The sequence below is a fragment of the Carcharodon carcharias genome, chromosome 1 (assembly GCF_017639515.1).
Source record: "Carcharodon carcharias isolate sCarCar2 chromosome 1, sCarCar2.pri, whole genome shotgun sequence".
NCBI classification, from domain to species: Eukaryota; Metazoa; Chordata; class Chondrichthyes; order Lamniformes; family Lamnidae; genus Carcharodon; species Carcharodon carcharias.
Genome location: NC_054467.1, coordinates 189,349,802 through 189,373,547, shown reverse-complemented (window position 1 = coordinate 189,373,547; position 23,746 = coordinate 189,349,802). Strand labels below are relative to the sequence as shown.

At 46.6% G+C, this 23,746-nt stretch overlaps 1 protein-coding gene across 6 annotated transcripts in view; it reads right to left on the bottom strand.

Moving 5' to 3' along the window:
* The window catches only part of fancg (FA complementation group G), a 72,398-nt gene that overhangs the window by 26,242 nt on the left and 22,410 nt on the right, over window positions 1-23,746 (bottom strand). For all 6 annotated transcript variants that reach the window (XM_041195447.1, XM_041195455.1, XM_041195418.1 and 3 more), the window contains 2 exons: window positions 21,418-21,548; window positions 15,597-15,743 (listed from right to left, as the gene is read on the bottom strand). In XM_041195447.1, coding sequence (XP_041051381.1) covers window positions 15,597-15,743; window positions 21,418-21,548 — 278 coding nt within the window. The remainder of the gene's footprint in view (window positions 1-15,596; window positions 15,744-21,417; window positions 21,549-23,746) is intronic.

The window sequence follows — 23,746 nt, the reverse complement described above, 5'->3', positions numbered from 1 at the left end:
GGGAGCGATCCCTACGGAATGCCGATAGCGGGGGTGAAGGGAAGATGTGCTTGGTGGTGGCATCATGCTGGAGTTGGCGGAAATGGCGGAGGATGATTCTTTGAATGCGGAGGCTGGTGGGGTGATAAGTGAGGACAAGGGGGACCCTATCATGTTTCTGGGAGGGAGGAGAAGGCGTGAGGGCGGATGCGCGGGAGATGGGCCGGACACGGCTGAGGGCCCTGTCAACGACCGTAGGTGGAAAACCTCGGTTAAGGAAGAAGGAGGACATGTCAGAGGAACTGTTTTTGAAGGGAGCATCATCGGAACAGATGTGACGGAGACGAAGGAACTGAGAGAATGGGATGGAGTCCTTACAGGAAGCGGGGTGTGAGGAGCTGTAGTCGAGGTAGCTGTGGGAGTCGGTGGGTTTGTAATGGATATTGGTGGACAGTCTATCACCAGAGATTGAGACAGAGAGGTCAAGGAAGGGAAGGGAAGCGTCAGAGATGGACCACGTGAAAATGATGGAGGGGTGGAGATTTGAAGCAAAATTAATACATTTTTCCAAGTCTCGACGAGACATGAAGCGGCACTGAAGTAATCATCGATGTACCGGAGAAAGAGTTGTGGAAGGGGGCCGGAGTAGAACTGCAACAAGGAATGTTCCACATACCCCATAAAGAGACAGGCATAGCTGGGGCCCATGCGGGTACCCATAGCCACACCTTTTATTTGGAGGAAGTGAGAGGAGTTGAAGGAGAAATTGTTCAGCGTGAGAACAAGTTCAGCCAGACGGAGGAGAGTAGTGGTGGATGGGGATTGTTCGGGCCTCTGTTCGAGGAAGAAGCTAAGGGCCATTCTAACCTGTCTCTCTCTGAACTTACTGCACTCCATTCTCTCAGGTCCAACCCTGACACTGTCATCAAACCCGCTGACAAGGGTGGTGCTGTTGTTGTCTGGCGCATTGACCTCTACCTCGCGGAGGCTGAGCATCAACTCGCAGACACTTCCTCCTACCTCTCCCTGGACCATGACCCCACCACTGAACATCAAGCCATTGTTTCCAGGACTGTCACTGACCTCATCTCCTCTGGGGATCTTCCTCCCACAGCTTCCAACCTGATAGTCGCCCAACCTCGGACGGCCCGCTTCTATCTCCTACCCAAAATCCACAAACAGAACTGCCCCGGTAGACTGATCGTCTCAGCTTGCTCCTGCCCCACAGAACTCATTTCTCGTTATCTTGACTCCCTTCTCTCTCCCCTTGTCCAGTCCCTTCCCACCTACATCCGTGATTCCTCTGACATCTTACGTCACATCAACAATTTCCAGTTCCCTGGCCCCAACCGCTTCCTCTTCACCATGGACGTCCAATCCCTCTACACCTCCATCCCCCACCAGGATGGTCTGAGGGCCCTTAGCTTCTTCCTCGAACAGAGGCCCGAACAATCCCCATCCACCACTACTCTCCTCCGTCTGGCTGAACTTGTTCTCACGCTGAACAATTTCTCCTTCAACTCCTTTCACTTCCTCCAAATAAAAGGTGTGGTTATGGGTACCCGCATGGGCCCCAGCTATGCCTGTCTCTTTATGGGGTATGTGGAACATTCCTTGTTCCAGTCCTACTCCGGCCCCCTTCCACAACTCTTTCTCCGGTACATTGATGATTACTTCGGTGCCGCTTCATGCTCTCGTCGGGACTTGGAAAAACGTATTAATTTTGCTTCCAATCTCCACCCCTCCATCATTTTCACGTGGTCCATCTCTGACACTTCCCTTCCCTTCCTTGACCTCTCTGTCTCAATCTCTGGTGATAGACTGTCCACCAATATCCATTACAAACCCACCGACTCCCACAGCTACCTCGACTACAGCTCCTCACACCTCGCTTCCTGTAAGGACTCCATCCCATTCTCTCAGTTCCTTCGTCTCCGTCACATCTGTTCTGATGATGCTACCTTCAAAAACAGTTCCTCTGACATGTCCTCCTTCTTCCTTAACCGAGGTTTTCCACCCACGGTCATTGACAGGGCCCTCAACCGTGTCCGGCCCATCTCCCGCGCATCCGCCCTCACGCCTTCTCCTCCCTCCCAGAAACATGATAGGGTCCCCCTTGTCCTCACTTATCACCCCACCAGCCTCCGCATTCAAAGAATCATCCTCCGCCATTTCCGCCAACTCCAGCATGATGCCACCACCAAACACATCTTCCCTTCGCCCCCACTATCGGCATTCCGTAGGGATCGCTCCCTCTGGAACACCCTGGTCCACTCCTCCATCACCCCGTACTCCTCAACCCTCTCCTATGGCACCACCCCATGCCCACGCAAAAGATGCAACACTTGCCCCTTCACTTCCTCTCTCCTCACCGTCCAAGGACCCAAACACTCCTTTCAAGTGAAGCAGCATTTCACTTGCATTTCCCCCAACTTAGTCTACTGCATTCGTTGCTCCCAATGTGGTCTCCTCTACATTGGAGAGACCAAACGTAAACTGGGCGACCGCTTTGCAGAACACCTGCGGTCTGTCCGCAAGAATGACCCAAACCTCCCTGTCGCGTGCCATTTTAACACTCCACCCTGCTTTCTTGCCCACATGTCTGTCCTTGGCTTGCTGCATTGTTCCAGTGAAGCCCAACGCAAACTGGAGGAACAACACCTCATCTTCCGACTAGGCACTTTACAGCCTTCCGGACTGAATATTGAATTCAACAACTTTAGTCTTGAGCTCCCTCCCCCATCCCCACCCCCTTTCTGTTTCCCCCTTCCTTTTTTTTCCAATAAATTATATAGATTTTTCTTTTCCCACCTATTTCCATTATTTTTAAATATTTTAAAATCTTTTATGCTCTCCCCACCCCCACTAGAGCTATACCTTGAGTGCCCTACCATCCATTCTTAATTACACATTCGTTTAGATAATATCACCAACTTTAACACCTATGTGTTCTTTTGTTCTATTGTTGGTGACATCTTTTGATGATCTGCTTCTATCACTACTTGTTTGTCCCTACAACCACACCAACCCCCTCCACTTCTCTCTCTCTCTCTCTCCGCCTCCCCCCCCCCCCCCCCCCCCCCCCACACACACACACACACACACACACACACACACACACCTTAAACCAGCTTATATTTCAACTCTTTCTTGGACTCAAACTCAAGTTCTGTCGAAAGGTCATGAGGACTCGAAATGTCAACTCTTTTCTTCTCCGCCGATGCTGCCAGACCTGCTGAGTTTTTCCAGGTAATTCTGTTTTTGCTCTGGTAACTGCAAGTGTTTCCTAATACATGAGTCCCATTTTATGCCCCTGGTCTTTGGATAGAAGAATAAACTGCATAAGACTTGGTGATCTAGGCTATAAATGAAGATTTATGCGTGATAGAAGTTACAGAGCAGCATAAAGCCAATACTACAGAATCTACCTAATTACAGAAATTCTAACTTACACCTCTTCATAGTCAATTTTTTTCAAAATCCACAACGCTTTGTTCACTCTCTTAGCAACATTAAATGTGGACTTGCAACCCGAACACAAAATCTGAACACTATTTTGCCTAAACCAGTCTTTAAGGTCTTCACCTCTTACCTCCATAATCTGGAAATTGGGAGCATGTTTACCCTTTATGTTTGTCAAGTTTAACAGAAGTACAAGAAAACATAGTGGAATCTTCCATAAGTGAATCAAGTTTATCAAACTAATGTGATGTAAGGAAATCCATATTTAACAATTAGTTTAAATTTTGTTATGTATAATTGTAATCAATGCAGGACGCTAGTACACTAGGTGACTGACTCTTTGTAAAAGACATGGCCTCATGCCAGTACAAGCTCCACTTTTATGGTTAAATTACAGAGCAAATGCTGCAACACCATCAAAACTGAGCAATCCAAGTCTGGGACAATTATACTTCTTGGCAATTAAAATTTATCAGTGGTACTTGATACCGATGACTCAGAGGGGAATTAGAAAGCCCTATTGTGTAAAAAAAAAGCGGTGACGTGTTCAACATTCAGTCTTATGTCCTAAATTAACGTAGTTTTTAAACTTGGTTACGATTCTTGGGCCAGACTCTGGGACATGGGGAGAGATCCGGTTAGGGACCAATAACGTTTTGTTTAAGGTAGATAAAGGTTAAGGTTCAAGATGCCTATTTTTGGAATAAAGCCACAAGAATCCAGAGGTTTTGAACAAAGAAAAAGACAAACTTTACTATTCTAGTTCGAAAAGATAAAACAATTTACAATATCTATCTTCTACTCTAACATTCAGGGTAAGTATGAGGTACATGTGAATTAACAAACGCGGTGTGGTCGAACACATCACACTACAGAGTAAATGACAGATGCAACCAAGACAGAGTCCATGGATTTCTCAAGAGCCCACACAGATGTCAGTAAACACCAAGTTAAACAATCACGTTGAAACTCTGTCTCACGAGGGATTCCAATCTCCACGTTTGAAGAACTCGCCTTGGAATTCTCTCTAAAAATCACTCTTGGATGGCCAACTGACAGGGTTTCAATCGCGCCTTCCGAGATTCCTTACATATGAACATATGAACATACAAAATAGGAGCAGAAGTAGATCATTTGGTCCCTCAAGCCTGCTCACACCATTCAATAAGATCACAGTTGATCTGTTTGTGTTTCGAGTTCCACATTGCCATCTACCCCCGATAACCTTAGATAGATAGTTAGGCAAGGAAATCAATCTTTCTCTGCCTTAAAAATATTCAGTGACCCCACTTCCACCACCTTCTGAGGCAGAGAATTCCAAAGTCGCACAACCATCAGGAGAAAAAAATTCTCATCTCTGTCCTATAAGGGCGGCCCCTAATTTTAAAACAGTGCCCCTAGTTCTGGACTCACCCACAAGAGGAAACACTTTGTCCACGTCCACCTTGTCAAGACTATTCAGGATCTTATATGCTTCAATCAAGAAATAAGCCCAGCCTGTCCAACCTATCCTCATTAGACAATCAGGCTATTCCAGGTATCAATCTAATAAACCTCCTCTGAACTGCCTCCAACGCACATACACCCTTCCTTAAATAAAGAGACCAAAACTGCACATAGTTTTCGGGATGCGGTCTCACCAATGCCCTGTATAACTGAAGCACAGCATAACATCCTTACTTTTATGTTCAATTCTTCTCATAGTAAAGGATAGCATTCCATTAGCCTTCTTGATTACATGCTATACCTGCATACTAGAACACCTAAATCCTGCTGCACCTCGGAATTCTGCAGTCATTCTCTGTTTAAGTAATACTCTGCTTTTTTTATTCTTCCTGCCAAAGTGAACAACTTCACATTTTCCCAGATTATACTCTATCTGCCAGATTTTTGCCCATGCACTCAACTTATCTATATACATCTGCAAACTCCTTACGTCTTCTTCACAACATATTTTTCTACCTATCTTTGTGTTGCCCTCAAATTTAGCACCATGCCTTCGCTCTCCTCATCTAAGTCACTGATGTAAATTGTAAAATGTGGAGGCCCCAGCATAGACCCCCTGCGGGACTCCACTTGTCACATCCTGTCAATCAGAAAAAGACCCATTTATGCATACTCTGTTTTCTGCCAGCCAGACTATCTTCTATCCATGCTAAACTGTTACCCTTTACACCATGAGCTTTTATTTTCTGCAGTAACCTTTGATGTGGCACCTTATCAAATGCTTTCTGGAAATCTAAGTACAGTACATCCACAGGCTCCCCTCTACCACTGCACATGTTACTCCTTCAAAGGACACTAATAAATTGGGTAAACATGGTTTCTCTTTCACAAAACCATGTTGACTCTTCCCGATTATCTTTTCTAAATGCCCAGCTATAACTTCTTTAATGATCGATTCTAACACCTTCCCCACGACATACATAATGCTAACTGGCCTATTGTTTCCCGTTTTCTGCTTCCCTCTCTTCTTGAATAGAGGGGTTACATTTGCCACTTTCAAATCTGGCAGGACCTTTCTACAATCTAGGGAATTTTGGAAAATTAACACCAATGCACCTACTACCTCATTAGCCATCTCTTTTAAGACCCTAGTGTGAAGTCCATCTGGACCCAGAGACTTGTCACCCTGCATCTCCATCAGTTTGCTCAGTACTGCTTCCCTAGTGATTGTAATTTCACCAAGTTCCTCTCTCCCCTCCACCTCCCTATTATTCGAATGTTATTTCTATCCTCTATGTATCCTTCTTCCTGGATTCAAGTACACTCAAACGCTAGCTTACAAGCACACTTTCAGATCTATGGCCGTGCTAAGAACACCAATGCTCCAAAAGGGTACCTTTATCTGCAATGATCCTTTTTCCTTAAAGTCTGCTCCCTGCAGCCCTTTCTTTAACTTAATTGGGACCTGTTTCTGTCCCTTTTGTCTTTGTGACACTTGTTGGCTGGCACACTGCCTCAAACAAACTGCCTCAAGACGAGTTGCTCACTGGCCCTTGAACTCATCTGGGACCTGGCAAAACACTCCCAGGGAATCCCAGCGTTGTTACTAGGCAGGAACTAATGTAACAGGAAATCAAAATACAAAATGCTGGAAAAACTCAACAAGTCTGATAGCATCTGCAGAGAGAAACAGAGTTAACGTTTCGAGTCCATATGACTCTTCAGAGCTCTGAAGAAGTCATATGGACTCGAAACGTAAACTCTGTTTCTCTCTGCAGATGCTGTCAGACCTGTTGGGTCTTTCCAGTATTCTCTGTTTTGATTTCAGATTTCCAGCATCCACAGTATTTTGCTTTTACCAATGCAACAAACATTGGAATATCCTGAACCTTAAATGTTACAATCTCCACAGGCTTCTAATTTAACACCCAGGGATACACAGATAAATGGATTTCATGACAACCTGTAATGCTTTAAAAGAGAAGCAGTCACTTTCTGTTGAATTATATAACAGCCCTTTGTATCCCTTGGTACGATTAAGTTCTATAATCAGCTATTATAGCTATGTAGTCCTTTTGACTCTTATTCAATCAAATGTATTATGCCGTATTTTGTGTATCTTGTTACCTCAGCTTTAACACACTGATTATCTTTATGCATTCATTTTATATCCACTTTTATAAGATTTTACGTATGAAATGACTTTGTAATTTCTACATTATCAAGGCTAGGTACCACTTGTACCCTTTTACTATTTCTAATTAACACTGTTCCAAGCACTAGCAACACACTAAGTATCTGCCTTAATGCGAGTTCTACAAGACATACAATATCGATACCTATACATCAATTAGGCATTTGGGACGATGAGCCCAGGAATCACTCATGAGATATTACTGACATCATACCCTCTTTTATCACAAACAAGCAGATACCGAAACTACCTCAAGCCAGCTGTTATCTCAGCAGAAAGTCATGAAATTTAATGAAGTAACAGAGAAAGTTGTAATGAAAAGGACTGACCCACAAATAACTGACACATTAGGGGAGCAGGAGATAGCAAGGAGTGACATCAGTAGATAACCACGCACCACCTAAACCAATCAGAAACTACTTAGTATTTTGCTTTTACCAATGCAACAAACATTGGAGTATCCTGAACCTTAAATGTTACAAGCACACTTAGACCAGAGCTCAGGAACATCACTGATCATGCACATGGGTTGTGGATTGGAAAGAGTTAATAAACAACAGCTTTCACTGGCCAACGCATGTTATGCTTTTTAAATTCATTTACGGGATGTGGGCTTCGCTGGTTAGGCCAGTATTTATTGCCCATCCCTAATTACCTTTGAGAAGGTGGTGGTGAGCTGCCTGTTTGTGGATGGGGTGCCAATGAAGTGGGCTGCTTTGTCCTGGATGGCATCAAGCTTCTTGAGTGCTGTTGGAGCTGCCCTCATCCAGGCATGTGGGGAGTATTCCATCACACTCCTGACTTGTGCCTTGTAAATGGACAAGCTTTGGGGAGTCAGGAAATTTACGAAATTTGAAACTGAAGACAAGAGACTGCTTTCCAGCTGGGAGCAGAAGAACACAGAGCTGACCGAGAGAGCGCGAGAGTGAGAAGACCACGTGTCACCTTGCACCCTAGGCTGAATCGGGATGCAAGAGTCACTGCCTAGCTTTGTTAAGTTTTTGTTTTGTTGCTTAATAAATGTTTCCTGAGTTACATCACTAGATTGTCTCCTATTACCTGAATAGTTAAAGTTTCAAAAGAACAAATTAATATTAAGTGAGTGCAGACTCATGGATTTGGGGGGGGTTAAACACCCCCAAAAATTTAACAGTAATGGCTTCCTAAACTCTTCATTCCATCCAGTTACAAGGCCCCAGTGCATCTGCATGTATTACACAGCACTTCATCTAAACTTGGATTCATTTCAGGGTAAAGCAAGCAACCTGTATTCAGTTATTCTACTTATAATCAAAATGTATTTGCACAGGAGTAACATTTTTTCAAGTGTCATTTTATATGTGACAACAAGAAATATCATCCCTAACTAGTAGCCAGGTTTAAAGTGACCAACCAGAAGAGTCTAGAACTAGAGGTCACTGTCTCAGAAAAAGAGGTCAGCAATTTCAGACTGAGTTGAAGAGAAATTTCTTCATTCAGAGGGTTGTGAATCTTTGGAATCCTCCACACCAGAGGGTTGTGGATGCTTGGGCATTGAGTATTTTCAAGTCTGAGATTGATAGATTTTTGGACTGCAACAGAATCAAAGGATATGGGATCAAACAGGAAAGTGCAGTTGTGGTCGAGAATCTCACTATGATTAACTATGATCTTATGAATAGCGGAGCATGCATATTCCTTTTACTATTTCTTATATAATAAAAATATGAAGAATTTCTAATTATTTAAATAACAGCCAAATCGCTTCAGGCAAGACATAAAGATAAACTCCATCTGACTTGTTCAATCTCAATGAATACTTGTACTTGATCTGTTGTTAGTGACAAATCTGTCATTTTCATCCAACTCATCTTCTCCAACCCTCAAGGATCAAACAAGAAGCATCACCAAACGCACATAAATATTGTGGACCCCGCATTCCTAGGCGAGGAAAGCATAATACCAAGGGAATCTGGCAAAAATTTACCTTTTTACCCACGATTAAGGTCACTAAAATTGAAGGAATATGATTTCCAAAACATGAAACTCACCAATGAAACACATGGAAAGGTGTGCTGTTGCTGTACATGCCTGATAAACACACACTGAAGTCATCACAAAGTTAGGCTTTGTCCATTCCAGTGCAAGTACCCATTTAACTATGTGGTAAGTTTTAAATACGACCAAACAACCTCACTGGCACTGAAAATTAATTTTTATTGTGGAGATTCATTCCTGAAGATTCTAATTATTGTTAGAGATTTAGAAAGGTTACAATTTATAATTTATATATTACAATACGTAATCGGGGAGATGGTAGCAATGTCACTGGTCTAGTAATCCAGAGGCTCAAGCTAAGGCTCTGGGGACATGAGTTCAAATCCCATCATGGAAGCTGGTGGAATTTAAATTTTAAAAAAATCTGGAATTGAAAGCTAGTCTCAGTAATAGTGACCATGAAACTATCATCGACTGTTGTAAAAATCTACCTGGTTCACTAATGCTCTTTTGGGAAGGAAATCTACCATCCTCACCTGGTCTGGCCTACATGCAACTCCAGACCCACTGCAATGTGGTTGACTCTTAAATGCCCTCAGAAATGGCCTAGCAAGTCACTCAGTTCAAGGGCAATTAGGGATGGGCATCAAGTGCTGCCTTGCTAGCGATGCCCACATCCCTTGAAAGAATTTTTAAAAAATCTCTTTCTGTTCCTTACCTCTCAAAAAGAGGGAAAGGAAGCTTGGTTTAAGACATTTCTGATTTGACATTTGAATTGAATATTCCAACTGACTTTTGCTGTTTCAGGCCCTGTGCTACTCATTAATAATTTTTCAATCTTATTGGCTAAGGAGATACACAGTGGCTTGTCCAGCTGTTTGCTAGAGGGGGCTCTACTTTTTTTGATAGTTGGCTGACAGGAACTTCTAGTGCAAAGCTCATAAAAATGTATTTGTAATGAATGGCTGGTGCCTTTTATTTGCCACTGACGGCAAAATCTGACCTTATGAGCAGAATTTTCTGGATGACGGGTGGGTGGACCGGAAGCGGGGGTGGATGGGCCCCATTTTGCACAGGCAGGCCAATTAAGGCCTGCCCAGAGTGAATCACAGCTCCCAAGGACGGCAGGAGTGGGCGGGCGGTGGCGGAACCCAATGGCAATCCGGCAGCCTGTATAAAACAGCTGCTGTAGCCTTTCAAAGGCTGTCAAACATCGCTATTTGGAAAGGCTCCCCAGAGCGCTGCTACTGAGCAGGCTAGGCAGGAGGGTAAACAGGGGGGACACTGTACCCATCGTTTTTCAGACGATTGCCTTGCTGCCGTCAAGGAGGTGACAGCACAGCGGGAGGTCTTCATACCCCAGGACGGGAGGAGGGGGCCTCCCCACATGACCAAATGTGCCTGGGAGGAAGTGGCGGAGGTGGTGAACTCCTACGATGTGGTGCTACGCATGTGGATCCAGTAGTGACTGCATTGAATCACTGACGGCATGTGTCCTTCGCTGGGTGGGCCAACAGATATTACCCATGCCTAAGTCACCCTGAGAGGGTGATGAGGAGGGTTCTGCGCCCACAACATGTGTTACACTGAGACCCACATGACTCTTTTGGGGGCAACCTGGACAAGCTGCATCTAGGCGCAGTGCTGGAACTCCAGGACATGTCAAAGTCAGGGTGATGACATGCTGGAAGGGGAGCTTCAAGATGGTGTGGCACCAATCGATGTGCTGTCCTCTGTGCTCCACATGCTTGTGCTTCCTTACTATGGAAGGTTAGACCGTGTGGTGCCAAATTTGATGTAGGCAACAAAGGGGGCTGGGGGTGCTGGTGGTGGGGGTGTGCGGACAGGCCTGACATCTTTGTGTGAGTGTTTGGCAGCAGCAGGGTGAGGAGGCACTGCAGTCCTGCAATGTCCCACTCTGGTTGGGGTGGGCAGGCCACAAAAAGAATCCAGGTACAAGTAGCACTAATCAATGCTCTTCTCTCCTTTTCAGGAGAAGAATGCACATAATGCTGCCGAATGGGTGAGGACTGACGGAGGGCCGGCCCAGGTGGCGACGCTTAGCTGGTTCGAGCAGGAGGCCCTAGATCTGGAGAGGCGCCATGCACCCAGGTCCACCGGTGTCAGTGAAGCTGGGGATCCATGGGCAGGTATGTTTGGCCAGCAGTGAGGTCACCATTGTTCTCCCCGCAGCCATGGCAGTGCTGAATGTTCAGTGATTGAAGTTTGCAACATGGCTTGACCATTGCTTATGGAAGGATGAGCGCATAATGATCCGGGGGACAGGGATGCACATTGTCATTGTCTCCATGGTAACTAATCAAATGTCCTTGTTTGTCCTTTCAGCATCAGCAGAGCAGGGCTGTTAGGAGGAGCAGCAGAGGCTCCCTCTCACACCTGAGGGCCCTGAAGTCTCACCAGCGTCACACCACCTCTGCCAGGTAGGCACCAGCGCAGATACTAGCACCTTGGTGGAAATTAGATCATCGGCTAGTGTCCCGGGGCACAGCGGTGAGGGCACTTCGGTCGCTGAAGGAGCTGGCGGAGAGTGGCCAGGCGCCAGCAGTCAGAGGACTGCAGGGGACCGGACACATGCTCAGTCCGTGGCTGATGATGTGCCTCTGGAGTCATCCACAACATAGCAAACGCAGGAAATGCAGCAGGGTGTGTGGAAGGATCTGGTGGAGGTCCACGAGGCTCAGCTTGGCCTGGTGTCCTTGGTGGAGGAGTGTACGCAGACCATCGCCAATGCAATGAGCCTCATGGCCAAGCGCCATGCGTCCTCCATGGAGAGTGGCAACTCTCATGGAGAGGCTCCTCCAGAAGAACAATCAGGGCTTCCTGGGGATGCACTTGTACCAGCAAGCTCTCACATCGGCATTGATCTCAGCTGGTCAGTGCCAGTATGGGAGATAGTCTGGGCACCAAGTTTCCTAGCTCGGTGCCCATTCATTCATGGTGAGCAAGGAGGTCCGAAGTGACCTCACGTCGGCGCAGCAGTTGCCTATCATCTCTACGGGCTCCTCTCAGGGCGCTCTGGATGCGGGGGTAGCTCCTCCGACCCCTGCCAGTGACTGCTGCATCCGGTGAGGCTGCAACGACTGGGGAGATGCCAGCACAGGCTCCACAGGCCAGAGGACAGCCACCAATGTCAGAGGCCAACAGGACAGCAGAGTCAGCAGGCTGTCTCAGATGGCAGTCCCAGCGATGGGGCAGCATCAAGATGTAGCATCCCAAAAGCATAAACATAAGGCACCTTAGGCACACCACGGGTTTATCACTGGTGCTTTTGTGTTGGCCCACAATGAGGTCTTTATAAGTTGGTGTGATGTTGAACACCTTTGTCATTTTGTTCTCTTAAGTTCCTTTTGTTATACCATTAAATTCAGACATGTCACCATGGCTGAGGGTGCCTCTTTCCTTCTGCAGGTGGATGGTTACCAATAATGTTATGAGTGATTTGTGGGACATTCAGCTTTATTGACCAGGCCCTTAGTTAATGTTCCTATCCAGGCAGATTTTGCACTCAGATATCAAGTATGGAGCCTGCAGCCTAGGCTTGTCCTGTAAGTCCGTATGTGGTGTGCTGGCTGAAGGTTCATTGGATTAAAGCCTCCTGGGTGTCCTTGCCTCTCTGGAGTATGCCCAGATCAGCATCTACCCCCTCAGCATTTCCCTGTGCGTGCTCACCCTTGGACTCGCTGCTGGACTGATCGTGTGCAGCCACTGCCACTGTGTCTACATCTTCTTCGTCCACAGCGTCCCCTTTCCAGCACAAGATTGTGGAGAGTGCAGCATGCAACCACTATCAGCAACACACAATCTGGGGGGTACTGGAGTGCGTCCCCTGAACGGTCCACGCATCAGAAGCGCATCTTGAGAAGACCAATGGCTCTCTCCACCACAGCCCTTGTGGTGCCCTGGCTCCTATTATACTACTACTACAGCCACCTTCTGAGGGGATAGCCCTTGTCACCTAGCAGCCATCCATCCAGCTAGGCTGGAGCACTGAAGAGCCCTGGCACCTGGAAGTGTCTGCGGATGAAGGTGTCGTGGGAGCTGCCTGGGTACCTTGCACAGACTTGTAAAATCTGCATCCTGTGATCACACACTATCTGCACGGTCATGGAGTGGAATCCCTTCCTGTTGACGAAGACACCGGGCTCATCTGCTTGATGGCCACGTGCGCAGTCTATTGCACCCTGGACAAGGGGGAAGCCAGCGATGGCCGCAAAGCCTCTGGTTCGCTGTGTCTAGCTTGCCTGGTCCCAACGGAAGTGGATGAAGGTCAATGCACGCCTGAACAGAGTGTCTGTAACCTACTTGACACAAGTGTGGACAGCTGTTGGGAAACACCACAAAAGATCACCCACCGACCCCTGGAAAGAGCCAGGGACATAGAAGTTGAGGGCAGCAGTGACCTTTAGAGCCACTGGCATGGGGTGTCCACCCACACAGTTAGCAGAGATCTCAGGTCCAATCATTTGACAGATATATTTGACCATCTCCTTTGAGAGACGAAGCCTCCTTCGGCACTGCACCTCAGTCATAATAAGGTAGCTGCTTCGCCGCATGTATACCCTGGCAGCAGGATAGTGGCATCCTCTGCGGTCCCTTCCGCCTTGGACTACCTCTTGGCCTGCACCCCTTGTGCGCGTGCCTCTCCTCCCAAAGGTGGCTCCCCTGGAGGCTGAATGTGCACTCCTGGCCTCCCCCTTCTCGCCCTCCCTTCCTCCTCAGAGGAGGTGCTTCCAGTGAAGAGTTCAACTCCCATTCCCAGGCTAAGGGAAGGCTTCCTGAAACCTGCAGGCCCAAAAACGATTCTTCACTAAACAGTGCTGACCTGAAGTTTGTGAGTCCAGTCCAAGCAGTTGGTATGCGTTTTGAAGTATTGCAGCTCACACAGGCAAGTATCAGTTACTTTGCAAATTAAATGTTTGACAGAGCATGCTCACGACCCAACTGAGCCCTCTTACCCCGCCCGTGGATGATGTTTCTATAAATTTCTCCTAGCCGCCTGCCCATTGCGCCTGTGCAATGACCCGAAGATCACACAGGCGCTGAGAAATCCCCATCAATTGGTGCCTCAAGAGCCCATAGTGGCCCATTAATTAATGGCGGGCATCAGAGATCATCACGTGCCTGCCCGCCGAAATATCGCAATGGCGCGAAGTGACATCAGGACACTCGTCCGATGTCACCGCACGTCATTTCACGCGTCGGCGTGTGGGTCCCGCCCCCACGTCAATGGGAAAATTCTAACCTATGTTTCTTTTGATCCAGTGATTTCTAGACTGTGGTTTGTGAACCCATGCTTCAGGGGATTCACAGGAAAAATCCCATAATGGTGGAAACAGAAGTGTTTGCGCGCCAAAGGTATGGCAAAATGACAGCTGTCGGTTTGGCATCCACCAAATGACCAGGGCCCAGTCTCTTGGGAGGCATGGCACTCATTGATCATCCTGAATGACAGGCTACTTGGTCAATGTCCAAAGAAGCAAATCAGGTATATAGACCATCCCAATTGACAGGCGACTTGACAATGATTCTGACAACAGCAATCATTGGCCCAGCAGAACACGCCTTGACTAACACCTCATGACTGGACTTGAGGTTGGAGATTCGTCGGGGGTCGGGTGTGCTGTGTCATCTGCTAGGACTTCAGAATCATGTGCTGCCTGTGCATTAAGGAGTTAAGTACTTGCATTTTAATTTAACACCCTGGCCAGCTGCACGACCCTCCCACCCTGTACCTGAAAAAGCCCTTCCCTCCTCCCAACCTCATCTGGAGGACTTCAGGATTTAGAGATGAGGTCAGGAGGGGAAGGGCCCTGGCCATATCATATCCTTGGCCCAGGGCCCCTTTGCCTTTATTGCATCTTTACAGACATATTAAAGGCTCCATTTAGCGGTGACTGGCGACATAATCTGGCCAGAATGGAAATGATTGGGCCATTCCCCCATCAATCACACCTGGAGTTTAGCAATTCTGTAAGTAACTAGGTTTGATTTTGTACATCTAATTTGTATTAGGTAACTATTCTTCACTTATCTCATTTTGCTAAATAATGATAAATAATAATGAAATTATTAATATTGTGCAATAAAGTGCCATAAGAATAACAAATTTATATTTCCAAGATGACTGTTTTTATAACTTATACTCAAGTAAGGGAGAAAATCTCTGGAAAATATTTATTTTTAGGAGGGGGTTTGCAAAATTTGGCATTTTCATGAAAGGGGTTTGCTGGATTTAAAATTTGGGAACCACTATTTAATCCAAATGCAGCATCTGAACTACTTCACTAGCATATGGAGATCAGTTCAATGTCTAAATGCATTGTGCAAACAGATGGTCATCAGCATTGCTGCGTCTTCCAGGACAAATCAATTCAATGCATAACCAGATGCAAACAATGGTGTCCAGAGTGTAACTGGCCTCACATTTTAATGAATTTTTTGACCAACACTAACTTGTTGAAAAAAATGAAAAGGTATGTAAATCAACACAGTGTAAAAGGATAAAACTAGAACTCACCACATAGAGATGATTAAGGGCCTCAAGCTCAGCCTCCACCATCTCCAGTTGTCGGTACACCATGGCAGCACGATACAGCGCGGAAAGGCAATGGATGTCTGCTTGTAGAGCCCACCTAAAATATTGCAGGGCAGTGTGCGGTCTACCCTAAAACAGATAAATTCAAAAATCATAATTTTGATGCGAGTGTAATGTTTATAAAATCTCACCCTTACGTATAAAACTGACTTCAATTATATTCAATTAAATTTTAATTTACAAATGCTTTGGCTGGGCTGTTGCATTTAGCATAATTTGTTAAGTAAGCTAAAACAAGGATGAATGCTGCTTTCATCTTTGGAAAAGGCAAACACTGCTTAAATTGAACCTAATTCCTATCCTTTCTAAAACAAAAACAGAATTACCTGGAAGTTCTGTTGAAGGGTCATGAGGACTCGAAACGTCAACTCTTTTCTTCTCCGCCGATGCTGCCAGACCTGCTGAGTTTTTCCAGGTAATTCTGTTTTTGTTTTGGATTTCCAGCATCCGCAGTTTTTTTGTTTTTATCCTATCCTTTCTGGCAGTTTGATTACAATCTGTTTTCAGACATGTCATGAGTGCAGACATTGCCTAGCTTGGGGTCCAAAATTGAATCATGCAAATGGTGTAGTCCACAGCATCATTTCAGATTCTCTATACACAAAGTTACAGTTTAAAAATTGCAAGGGGCCATCACCAAGATTGTGCCGCCATCTATAAAACCCAAATTGCCCGAGGCTTTTTTTTAAATGGCTTTAGCTACCTGCACTTACTTCAATAAATTATGTACTTGAACACTTGAGTATTTCTTTCTCCATGTCCTTTTACTGTCAGATATTTGATTGGTTTGGTGATTTTAATTGCTGCTGAGAACATCAGTGCAGGGTTTTCTTCTTGTAATCTGAATGAGTTAATTGTGTGCACATTGTGCAAGAGAGACAAACCCAATTAAAGGAACTGCTGTGTTTTTTATGGGCCTGAATTTTACCCTTGGCAGGCGGGCACGCGCAATCGGTGGGCCTGGGACCGGTCGGGAAACAGGTCCACAACTGCAAATTCACGCTGGCTGGCCAAATAAGGCCCACCCAGCATGAAACGTGGCTTCCCCGATAGTCGGGAAGGGCCAGGCGGGGGGCCTGTATGGTGCCAGGTCCAATGGCAACCGGGCGGACTGTTTAAAAATGGCACAGGCAGCTCCTTGAAGGCTGCCAGGGAAGAACATTCCTTAAGCGCTCTGCAGAGTGAAGCTATGGCCTCACAAACGGAAGGAGACACCAGACAGGAGGACAGGTCAGGTAGCAAGTCGGCCCCTGGTTTTCGGATGAGTGTCTCATGGTGTTGCTGGAGGAGGTGGCTGCCAGGAGGGACACTCTCATCAGAGATGGAAGGAGGAGGCCACCGCACCAGACCAAAAAAGCCTGGGAGGAGGTGGCAGCCAAGATCAGCAGCCACTGTGTTGTGCGGCACACATGGGTGTAGTGCCGCAAAAGATTCAATGATCTGCTGCGCTTGGGAAGGGTGAGTCCTTTGTTGACATGGATCAGCGTGGTGAAGTGTTAAGAGCTGCCCGTCCCCACGTGGAGCTCAGGGGTGTCAAAATGCCAACTGAGCTCTCAACTGAGTGCCAACTATCAATAGTTCCAGAGCTGGCCAAGGGGGTGAGCCCTGGCTGCTTGGACTGAGTGCCTTGTGGCTCGAGGGCCACAACTCAGATGTGCCCTGTGAGGTGTTCCTCAGATGGGGTTGGCCAGGCTGCAATGGTGCTGCAGCTAGAGAGTGGACTAATCAACGCTCCTCTGTCCTTTAAGGAGAAGAGGAACTATAACAACATAGAGAGGTCACGGACATGTGGAGGCCCCCCAAACCTCCAACTCCTGATCAGATTTGAGCAGGGCGCCTTGGAGCTGGAGAGGTGCCATGCTCCTCATTCAGCTGCTCATAGAGAGGCTGGGGTGTCAGAGGAAGGTAAGAGTGCAGCGCACAGTGGTGAAGATTCGGATGGTGCGAACTTTCTTGTGTAATCTCATCATTGATGGAGTCCCCATTGATCACTGAAAGATGATGGCACCATGATGCTGATCTCCATTGTCTCACCAGGGTGTCTGACATGCACAGTGACAGTGTGATGACTTAAACTAATTACATGTTTTTATTCTCCCTTACATGGGAACGTAAGAGCATAAGAAATAGAAACAGGAGTAGACCATTCGGCCCCTCGAGCCTGCTTTGCATTCAATAAGATCATGGCTGATCTTCTTGTGTTTCGATTTCCACGTTCCCATCTAACCCCGCTAATCTTTGATCCCCTTGCCTAACAAGAATCTATCTACCTCTGCCTTAAAAATATTCAATGACCCCGTCTCCACCACCTTCTGAGGCAGAGAGTTCCAAAGTCGCACAACCCTCCAAGAGAAAAAATTTCTCCTCATCTCTGTCCCAAAAGGGCGACCCCTAATTTTAAAGTTGTGCCCGCTAGTTCTGGACTCACTCACAAGAGGAAACATTCTTTCGACGTCCACCTTGTCAAGGCCGTTCATTATCTTGTATACTTCAATCAAATCACCTCTCACTCTTCTAAACTCCAGTGAAAACAAGCCCAGTCTGTCCAACCTTTCCTCATAAGACAACCACTCGTTCCAGGTATCAATCTAGTAAACCTCCTCTGAACTGCTCCAATGCATTTATATCCTTCCTTAAATAAGGAGACCAAAACTGCACAAAGTATTCGAGGAGTGGTCTCACCAATGCCAGTAGGCTCCCTTTCGCAGGACCCTGAAGAGCCACTCCTCTTGCCAGGGGACTGCCAGGCTTCAGCTGCACCTGTGTCACACCCGCTCTCTGAACCAGGCACCAGCGCAGATACCAGCGGCTCAGTGGGAGTTTGATCCTCGGCTAGAATGTTGGTGCACACCAGTGAGGGCACTTCACACTCGCTTGAGGTACAGATGAAGGCAGAGATTGCCCAGGGCGCTGGCAGTTGGAGGACTGCTGGGGACCAGGACGACGCTGAGTCAAAGGCAGATGATTAGCCTCTGGAGTCATCCATTAGGTGGCAGATGCTGGATGTCCAGCAGGATGTGTGGAAGGATCTGGCGGAGATCTATGAGGGTTTGTGTGCCATGGTCTCTGTTGTGGAGGAGTCCATGCAGAGCATTAGCACTGCATTGACCCTCATGGGTGAGCGGACTGCCTTCTCCATTGTGAGAGTGGCGACTGTCATGGAGAGGCAGCTCCAGAGACAGAATCAGGGATTCCTGGGGTTGCACTCGGACTTGCAAGCCCTCACACAGGCACTGACCTCACGTGGTCAATGTCAGTGTGGGAGATGAAAGGCATCCAGTATCCCAGCAAGGTGCCCGTCCATCAAGGGTGAGCAGGGAGATCCAGAGCAACCTTATGTTGGCACACGATCTGCTTTTTGTCTCTGTGGGCTCTTCTCATGGCGCTCCGGATGACGGCAGCAGCTCCTCTGCCCCTCTGCCAGTAACCATCACATCTGATGAGGCTGCAATGACTGGGGAGATGCCAGCTGTGGTACTGGTTGCTCCCTCCCAGGGGGGGCCAGCATGGGCTAGAGGACAACTGCCAAGGTCATCAAGGCCAACAAGACAGTAGAGTCAGCAGGCTGTCTCCAATGCTGTAGCTAGCAAGGGTGGGGGTGGGGGGCACCAAGACGTAGCAATCGGAAACGTAAGTTTAAGGTACCATGAGCACAGGAGGGACTGGCCACAGGTGATCTTCTGTTCTGTCATTTTTTTTTTGTTTACTGGTGTGAAAATGAACACCAGAGATGATCATATTAATATTTTTTTGATTGTGAAAAGTACATAAATTTTGATTTTGTCGTAATTGCCCAAGTATGCTTCACCTTTGTTTTTCTAGTGCAGGGTACACCAGTTTCTAATGCTGGAAGTGAGTGACTCTAAACTTTATTGCACAGGCACTGAGTGGACGTTGGGTTCAAATGAAAGGATCATTTCAGACATCCTGGATGGAGGTAACACCCCAGGTATGAGCTGAAGGAGCATTGGATCAAGACGTCCCTGATGTCCCTGCCATACAGAGGTCTGCGTCCATGCCCTCAGTGTCCTCCTCACTGTGCTCCACTTCTGAACTCATCCTCTGTGGCCTTGGAGCTACGTCAAGATCCTCTTCCTCCAGCGAGTCTCCCTTTGCTAGTGCCAGATTGTGGAAAACGCAGCATGCAACCACTACCAGTGGCACCCATTCTGGCGGGATTGTGGTGCTCCCCCTAAGCAGTCCAGGCCTCGGAAGCGCATCTTGAGAAGACCCATGGTCCTCTCTATCATCGCCCTTGCGGAGGCATCACTCCTATTATAACACTGCTCTGCCTCTATTCTTGGGTGGCGAACAGGCATCATAAGCCACCTCTTCAATGGATAGCCCTTGCCACCCAGCAGCCATCCATCCAGTCAGGCTGGAGCAGTGAATGGTCTTTGCACCTGGGAGTGTCTCAGGATATAAGCATCATGGGAGCTGCCAGGGTACCTTGCACAGACTTGCAGAATCAGCATCCTGTGGTCATACACTATCTGCACGTTCATGGAGTGGAATCCCTTCCTGTTAATGAAGGCACCTGGTTCACCTGCTGGTACCCTGATGGCCACATGTGTGCAGTCGATTGCACCCTGGATATGGGGGAACCCAGCATTCACTGCAAACCCTCTGGCTCACTCAACCTAGCTGGCTTCACCAGCTTGACGCAGCTGTGGGCAGCTGATTGGGACACTCCACAAAAATCCCCCACTGACCCCTGGAAACAGCTGGAGGCATAGAAGTTGAGAGACACTGTGGCCTTCTAAGCCACTGGCGTGGGATGTTCACCCACACCGTTAGAGGTGATCTCAGGGCCTATCATCCAACAAATGGAGGTCACAGTCTCCCTGAGGCGGAGCCTCCTTTGGCATTGTACCTCAGACATATTGAGGTAAATCCTGGCTGCAGGATAGTGGCGTCTTCTGTGATCCCTTCCGCCTTGGCCTTCCTGCTGGCCCCCGTGCCCCTTGTGCCAGTGCCTCTCCTCCCACAGGTCGCTCCCATGGAAGCTGCACCGGGACACATGCCCTCCTCTCCCTTCTGCCCCTCTCTTCCACCTCAAAGGAGGTGCCACCAGAAGAGAGACAGTCCCCATTACCAGGGTAATGTCTGATACCTGGAAGAGACCACACGGTCAAAATCCTCCGAGGGCCTTGGAGACACCAAGGAGTCCTGAAATGACGCTTAGAAATGCAAAGACTGAAGCTCAGAACAGAGATGAAGCTGTCAAGTTCAAATAAGCAACCAGCACCACACTATCGCCTAAACTCCTCGCTACTCACAATGGCAATGCTGTTGACCATTTTTAACCCACTCTTGGATAAGGTTTTGCAAAATGTGGGCTGCCCACCTGCTTGTTTTGCCCTTGTGGTGAGGGAGAAATCGCACGGGCAATGTAAAATCTGGATCAATTGGCTTTTTAAAGGCTTTAACTGGCCTTTTAATTGGTGGCGGGCGCAGCTCCAACACTGCGCGCTCCCGCCGACCTGAAGATTGCGCGTGTGCAGAATGATGTTGGGATCCTCGCCCGATGTCTTCTCAAACTATTTTACGCCTGAGCGGGTCGGATGCGCGCCTGCCCGAGGCTTAAAATTCTCATGGTTCTACATGTAAACAAAATTAGAACAATTGCCCTTTATCAAAATACATTCTCAGCTTAATTTTTCATATTCCTCAGCTATTTTCCTGCACTCTTTAAACAATTTATTTTCTTTCACTAGGCAATGCAATTATTGACTTTAGGTACCATTTGGGCTGAGCTGTAGCCAATCAGAGTATAGATCTCTGCCAGAATTCTTTTAGAGCAAAGTCCCTCAGCTGCTTGCTGCAAAATATCAACAGCTTCCAAGTAATTGCCTTCTTCCATTTTATGAAACCCTATGGACACAAGAAACAAACAATATTATTAATCTATTTGCCTGACACTATACTGCAAGCAGGTTGTGAAATCAGGGCACAAGTTTATATGCTCATTCTCAAATTTTCTACGAAGAATCATCTACGTTGGTGGTACAGTCACTAAAATACTGCTTAAAAACGAGAAAGGAAAATATTATCAGATCTCCTTCAAGCAAGAACCGCTTGTAGCTCTGCGTAGAAGAGAAGATTTACAAACCAGCATCAACTAACCAAACACCTTAAGTCTTTAAACTTCTTATATGACATTGACGATGAGTTATGCAAAGCTGCAGGACAACATTAAGGACGGAGTAACCAGTTATGATCAAAAATACAAAATGCTGCAGACAAAACAAAAGCAGAAAATGCTGGAAATACTCAGCAGGTCAGGCAGCCTATGGAAAAACAGGGCTCAATCGATGTTTCAGGCATTATGACCTATCTTCAGGACTAGGAAGTATTACAGATGTTCATTTAAAAACTTCTTTCCCCCTCTTTCCCTTGTCGTGTTCCTTCTCACAGAGAAAACTAGCCAAAGGAGTAGAACAAGGGGTCAAAACTATTGAAGCAACTATTGTAAACTAGTGTCCACATGTTGCTTATGTACCTGCTGTATTTGCTTGCAGCCCCACATTGGTTGCCATTATTCTCCTTATTTATGGAATGACATAATTGCATTAGAAGCAGTTCAGAGAAGATTCACTTGACTGATTCCTGTGATGAAGGGGTTATCTTATGAGGAAAGGTTGGACAGGCTGGGCCTGTATCCATTGGAGTTTCGAAGAATGAGAGCTGATCTTATTGAAACATATAAGATCCTGAGGAGGTCTGAAGAAGAGTCATACGGACTCAAAACGTTAACTCTGATTTTCCGTCCACAGATACTGTTAGACCTGCTGAGTTTTTCCAGCATTTCCTGTTTTTGTTTAAGATCCTGAAGGGCCTTGACAGAATGGATGTTGAAAGAATGTTTCACCTTGTGGGAGAGAATAGAACTAGTTTAAAAATAAAGAGTCTCCCATTTAAGACAGAGATGGTCATGCAGCTGTGGAACTCTCTTCCCCAAAGAGCTGTAGAGACAGGGTCATTGAATATTTTTAAGACAGAGGTAGATAGATTCTTGGCTAACAAGGGAGTCAAAGGTTATTGAGGGTAGGCTGGAAAGTGGCACTGAGGCCACAATTGATCAGTCATGATCTTATTGGATGGCGGAGCAGGCTCGAGGGGGTCAAATGGCCTACTCTTGCTCCTGATTCGTATGTTCGTATGTATCCTGCACTTCATTGTATGTGGAGCAGTTTGGGATATTTCGAGGTGCTTTTGAAATGTAAATTTTTTAATTCACGGGGAAGATTCTCGGAAACTAATGCTGAAATGATCGTAAAATGATGATGCTGGATGAAGTCAGTATGAGGAGCTAGGCACCAAAATGAGAAACAGAACCTCAAATTTAATAATTTCTTGATTATTACCTGAGCCAGATGCAAATTGGCATCAGAAAAATAAGATTAGAGAAATGAATGTGTAGCTCAAAGACTGGTGTGGGAGAAGTGGGTTCCAGTTTGTGGTGCACTGGCATCCGTAATCAGAAAAGTGGGATCTGTATTGTTCGGACGGTCTACACCTTAACTGTGCTGGAGCTGGTGGCCTCACAAGCCACATAACTAGGGAAGTAGAGAGGGTTTTAAACTGAATAGTGAGGGCAAGGGATCAAATTTGGGAAGATGTGGTAAACCAAAGAGTAGAGACAAGGCAAGAGAAACCGGTACTAATATGGGAAATGATAAACAGACCGTGACAGGAAGGGACAAATAGTGTAAATCTAAGGGTAAATCAGCAGGTAAGGCTAATTGCTATAAAAATAATATAAGGACAAAACTTAGATACAAAGGTTTGTATCTAAGCGCACGTACCATTCAAAACAAAACAGATGAACTGATAGCACAAATAGAAATAAATAAGTAAAATCTGATAGCCATTACAGAGACAAGGCTGCAGGATGACATAGATTGGAAACTGAATATCGAAGGGTACGTGACATTTAGAAAGGATAGGAAGTTAGGGAAAGGTGGCGAGGTGGCTCTGTTAATTAATGATGGTATTGGCACATTAGAGAGGGATGACCTAAGTTCATGAAACAAGGATGTAGAAGTGGTTTGGGCTGAGATGAGAAATGA